Source organism: Silene latifolia, chromosome 10 (genome assembly GCF_048544455.1).
Source record: "Silene latifolia isolate original U9 population chromosome 10, ASM4854445v1, whole genome shotgun sequence".
Lineage (NCBI taxonomy): Eukaryota > Viridiplantae > Streptophyta > Magnoliopsida > Caryophyllales > Caryophyllaceae > Silene > Silene latifolia.
The window spans coordinates 133,143,287-133,149,453 of NC_133535.1; the positions used below are offsets into that span (position 1 = coordinate 133,143,287).

At 37.0% G+C, this 6,167-nt stretch overlaps 1 protein-coding gene across 1 annotated transcript; it reads right to left on the reverse strand.

Moving 5' to 3' along the window:
* Positions 1-4,774: 4,774 nt before the first annotated feature.
* LOC141608257 (uncharacterized) lies at positions 4,775-5,251 on the reverse strand. The gene has a single exon (XM_074427619.1). It carries the CDS (start codon positions 5,249-5,251, stop codon positions 4,775-4,777), a length of 477 nt encoding a protein of 158 aa, XP_074283720.1.
* Between the last annotated feature and the right edge of the window lie 916 nt (positions 5,252-6,167).

The window sequence follows — 6,167 nt, forward strand, 5'->3', positions numbered from 1 at the left end:
GTGTATTAATAATAATATGATATGATATGATGACTATAGTTTGATACGGAGTACTAGTGTAGTGGGAGGCACTTCATGACTTTATTCACATAGTTACCGATACAGTTCATATGGTCCATGACATTTAATACACTCACGCACCAAACGTCATCGATCCTTGCGACCTCTCGTGCATCTCGCCACTTACCTCGCCGCAGCTCAACCACCACCGGATCTCGCCACAACCAGACCTCACCCAGTTTCCCATACCGCACCTTATCTAGACCACGACAAGTCGCGCTCGCAGGAGGCCCAAAACGACGAACGAATGTACGTAAGGTCACTTCTTTCCCACTTTGTTGTTATTTCTAAATTTCATCCTACTGTATTAGTTATTTGACATTATTATACATCCTTTATCCTGAATATTTGGGTAATTTTATAGATTAATTGAGTAATATTGTCATCATATGGAGTTAGGGTTTATGCAATTTGGGGTCTTTTATTGAAAATCGTATTTGTTGATTATTTCTCACTTTTTATGCGATTATGATATATTAAGACTAATATGCTGATTGAATAGATAAATCGTGAGTTGGGTTTCGTTATTGTTTTATATTGTTCGTGATTACGAATTGTTTGGGATTTTTGTTAACTTGTGGTTTCTTTGTGCTCTTGGTGATAGTAATGTTCGTTTTTTGGGTAAATTGAGATTTGTTTTCACCATTCTCTTGTTCCTTCAAGAAACCTAAACCTGTCTCATTAGGTCTCTTCAAAGTGAATGAACTTGTTATATCATAAGTAATTTTGTATGCCTTAATTTCTCGTTATTTTAGATTCCTCCATCAAGAAACCTATATCATATGTTCTCATAGAAGAAGACAAATGCATGAGTAACTTTATTGTAGCTTCATAATCAATCTCATACCATGAACCACAGTAGTCAATTCGAAAATAATTGAAGGAGTTAAATGATTTTTCACAAACTTGTGAAGATAATGAGCTGCTTATTTCTGTAATTGATGAAATGTAATTGAACCTATAAGTTACCATCTTGAGCTAAATATGATACACCTACTATATGTTAATACGTGGCATCTAATTGTGCTTTTATTTTGAAGCTTAAAAGTTCACTACACAATAAGGAAATGCTTACTACCAAATTGTATTGCAAGGTTCAAAACATCAAAATTTGGTATGCAAAATGGATGGCCTACCATTATTACCCTTAATCTTTTAATTACAACTCACTCTATCAAAATGACATTGTCCCCATTCTTCTTAATTAAAGATGTAGGGTACTAATTTTACTTCTTATTTTTTAAATGTTAGCAAAATGGAAAATAGGACAATGAAAGTGGAATGCAAGGAGTACCTGACAATCCTGATATGCATTCACCAACTTTTCTAAAAATTTACTAATAAACTTCTAGTTTTTCTGAATTTTTGTTTGCTATCACTCGTATCTTTTTGTTTTTTTTTCTATATACTTATGTTTCACTTTGATTCCCTTTCTTGTCAGATTCGTGCTTAGCATGGCTAGCTATTCTTCTTGGATGAATTGATCACTCACAGTGCAAGGTACATATCACTTCATATGTTACATTGATCTTGCTGATCCTTTTGACTTAGATGGACTTTTGGTGTATCTATGTTACTTGAAGAAAGCAATATGTCAATGAGTTATCTGGGTTATAGTTTCTTTAGAGTCCATTTAATAAAGTTCTACAAACACTAGTGCATGTGTTTTGAGCATCTTCTTTCCTCTCTTAAAATGTGTTGTCGTTATTAACTATTACAGGAGGACTAATAAGAATGGGTCTAGGTGCAAGGTGATGTTTGTATATGTTGTATGCAGACTGCCAAGAATGTTAACCATCTATCTTTTTTGCTGCAGTTCTATTCGGCAGAAGTGTTTAGCTTTGGTGAAATATTAGGAACGCGCATGTTCCGTGGGATTGATGTATAAGAAAGTGCTTCGGATTTAGACTAAAAGGGAAGGTGATCATTTTGGTACGTTGGATATGATAACAAGAAATGAATGCACGATGGTGAGTTTGCTTTGCTTGGCAGACCGCATGTGGTCATTTCGAGGATTAAGCTAAAAATCAAGACGTGCCTTAGATTGTTCACTCTATTTAAGGTTACAAGTTGTAACTTAATGCTATTACAATTGTTAGATTACTAAAGAATACAGGCTTATAAAAAACTTGGTATTATTTTTGGAATGAAATAATAATTTTTATTATTATTTTTTGACACAGTGAACTGAATTATTTGTCTTTTACAAAAGTGTTGCGTTGTCTATAGAAAATGTTGCGTTCTCAACATCAAAAGTGTTGCCCTATTCAATTAAAAAATGTTGCAAATGATTATGAAAGTGTTGCAGTTTAAATGATGAAAGTGTTGCAACTGCTTATATAAGTGTTGCCGGAAAAAAGTGTTGCATTCCCAAAAAATGTGCAACACTTTAACAAAGTGTTGCTTTTGATGATAAAGTGTTGCACTAAGTGTTGCATTGGGCTATTGCAACGGAGCTTTAGGCAGCACTTCTTAAAATGTTGCCTAAAGTATAATGCAACATTTCTAAGATATTTGGCAACACTTTAGTGGTGTTGCTATAGTTTCATTTTGTAGTAGGACGATGGGTTTTCTCTATAATTTGCCTAATACACTACTTGAAAGTTGAGTGTATCATTCATTCATACACCATCTAAAATATTGAGTTTTAGAGAGATAAAAACTTCTTCCTTCTTCTCCTTCTCTTAACCGGTTTTTAAGAGACCAAAATAAATATTTTTGGGTCAATTTTATTTAAATATATATTGTTCTAGTAATGATAATATTAATTTTATTAAGTAGTTATCTTGGGTATTATTCCTTGGGAGGGATTCTATACTTGAATCCTTGTTCTTCCATTTTGGAGAGCTCAAGAACAAGTGAGTAGGAGAACTCACTTGTGCCCAAAAATCCGAAATATCAATGTAAGGGTTGATGATTTCTTCCTTATTTTTATTATTTTTTGCATGCATAAGATCTATTTAATTTTATGACTAAATTAAATTTGAAACATATATGAATATGTTAAGTAATGAGATATAGATTTCTAACAGGGCTTTGGTACCAGGTATGGAGAACATAGCTCTCTTGACCTCTTCATCAGTCACAGGGGCAATCAACTCCTGTTGCTGTTGAGATGATAAGCAGTTCCCAGCTCTAACAATATCCACATTAACAGGCACAACTTCTTTAGAAATACCAAGAAGCTCACTGTAAAAACGTTCAAAAGCTGCCTGAATGTCATGAGACTGAGTACACAAGACCCCATCCTGATTCTGAATCTGATACACTCTGTTTCTCATCCTCCTTCTTTTGATACTCTGATGATAATAGGCTGAATTCTCATCCCCTTCTTCCTCTCTTTAGATTTCTGAAGCAAGAACTGTAACCTAGCCTTTTTAAGAGTCAACACTTCTTTAGCCAACGCAGTTTCAGAATCACAAAGGACCTTGTTGAGAGGGTCCTTAATGAGCATTTGCTGGACTTCCTTCAGTGACACCTCAGTCACTTGTGTCAGATTCTCAATGTCACTAAAGTTATCCTTATCTAACTTCTTCAACTCTTTCTTTAGCTGCTTTAATTTCTGAACCAACTTGAACATAGGAGTTCCATCCACATGCTGAGACCACACCTTACCAACAGTTTGCTGAAATTACTCAGACATTGCCCACATGTTAAAGTACTTAAAGAGAACCCCCTTCCTTTTACCTCTTGCCTGAAACTGAATAAGACAAGGGCAATGGTCAAAGAGCCCTTCTGGAAGAAAATTAGCTAGGCATTCTGGGAACTCATCCAGCCACTCTCCATAAATCAAAACCCTATCAAGCTTGCTATACACTTTTGTCCCCACCTCGTGTTTGTTATTCCACGTAAAAAAAGATCCAATGGACTTCAACTCTAGTAAGTCACATTGATCCACCATGTGCCTCATAGGTGAAATGTCAGACCAGGTGACTTCAGCACCACCAATTCTCTCATTCAGGTGCATTAAACTATTAAAATCCCCGCCAACCATACAAGCATTATCAATATCCCTACTGATATGAATAAGAGAATTCCAAAGAGATTCCCTCTCCTTATCTTTATTCAATTCATAGACCATAGTAAAATAGAAACTAATATTCCTTAACTTGTCAAAAACCTTAGAGTGAATGACCTGATCAGAAATGTACCTAACATCCACGACATACTGGTTAGGTTGCCAAATAAGCCAGATCCTCCCCCCTTTATGGTTACTGTTATTAGTGCATATAGACCAACTATCACAGACATTATTCTTAACTTTAATCCAATTCCTACTTTTAACTTTTGTTTCTAAAAGACCAAACAAACCTACATTATTCTGAAACAGGAACCTCTTTATTTTAGTTTGCTTTTGCAGCTTATTCAGGCCCCTTATGTTCCAAAACCCAATATTATTCATTTTCTAATTGCAGGCTCCTTAATCCCCTTTTGCCCGCACTCACACTCTTGGATATAGTCATGTTTAATGCATCCAGGAAGGTAATACCCTGAGGGGAGTATTGTTTGCTCTCAGGTATTTCCCTCCTCAACATCCTGGTTAGAATCCTTCGTGGCATAGATGGCCCTTTAACCTCCTTTGATGCAGGGACCGCAGGTGTCTGCAGTGGTACAGCCTGAGTCACTGGTGTACTCACTACAGGGGGACTAGTCTGCCTGATAGGTCCAGCACCCTTTGGTTTCTGAGGAATTGGCTGTGGTCTACTAATACAAGTCATTTTGGCCTCCAAACCTTCTTGACTGGTTTAGGAGCATCAGACTTCCTGCACAGTGTTTCCTCATGGCCAATACCTTTACATTTAGAACAAGGTAAAGGCAACCAATCATAGTCCACCATCACCATCTGTGTTACCCCCAATTCATCCTGAAATATGATATCCTTAGGGAACTCCTGCCCAATTGTCACCTCAATTAAGACTCTAGCAAATCCAAAGAATCTGCGATTGGTAGTCGCATCATCATACCTGATGAACCGTCCCACCTCTTCACTGATCTTCCTTAGACTACCAGGGCCCCAAAATTTCACCTCTAAACCATACAACTTCATCCAAATAGGAACCTTCTTTACATCATGTTTTATCAGAGCAACATCAGGCCCCCACTCTTTGATAATTACGGGTTTATTATCAAACAGTAAGTGACCATTGTTAAGAACCATCTGCTGTTGTTCCTTAGTCTTAAAACGAACCATAAAAATGTCGTTTGGTAAGAAAGAGATTGTATCGACTCCATTAGCCTGCCATACCTGATGCGTGTCTTTTATATAAGGTTTTCACCTCGTTTTTACACGCATTTCTGTGCTTTTTGTGTAGCATCTGGCTACAAATACCCCCGAATGTTCTACTTTGGTCTATTTATTGTAATTTGCAGGAATTGACCGAGGAGGAGCTAAATCGGGCCCTAATTGTCCTATCTGTACGCATTTACGGGAATTGAGGAGCCGGAGCTCAGGAATCTTGCATTTGGAGGACGTATGAGCTGAGTCAAGGAAGTTGTTCAAGTCCTGGTGCGCCTATATAGCTCGATAGAGTACTTTGATGCTCGATCGAATGCTTTCCATACTCAAAGCTGGTCGATCGACCACCAAGGAGTCGATCGAGGAGGACCAGGAGCGCGTGCTCGATCGAGAGGTTGTCATAGCTCGATCGAGTTGCTTGGAGCTCGATCGAGTGATATCTTTACTCGATCGAGAGGTTTTCGTGTGCTTTTAGTCTTCTTCCGCCTAATCTTTTATGGGCTTTGTTAATCACCCATAGATTAGGTTTTAAAACATTTTCTACAAGTATAAGATCGAGGGGAACACTACGTTACTCCTCTCTCGACTACCACGCACATTTCTTCTCGTTACTCTTGATCGTTCTTGGAATTTTATTCTTTACTTTGCCACTCAAATTCGGTATCATTAATTAATTTACTTCTCTTTCGTTTTTATTCTTTTAATCCCTTTTCCCTCTTTAATTCGTTATTGTTCAATCAATTAGATTCTTCACTATGTTTAGTTTCAATTGCTTGGCTATTGTTATTGTTGAATTGATAATTATGAGTAGCTAAATCCCTATGCTAAGACTATAGGGGACCCATGATTTGAAGGGAGAGTAATCGAATCA

Excerpts from the sequence above, each read along its gene's own strand:
- LOC141608257 (XM_074427619.1), bottom strand. The coding sequence starts at position 5,251 with ATGGTTCGTTTTAAGACTAAGGAACAACAGCAGATGGTTCTTAACAAT.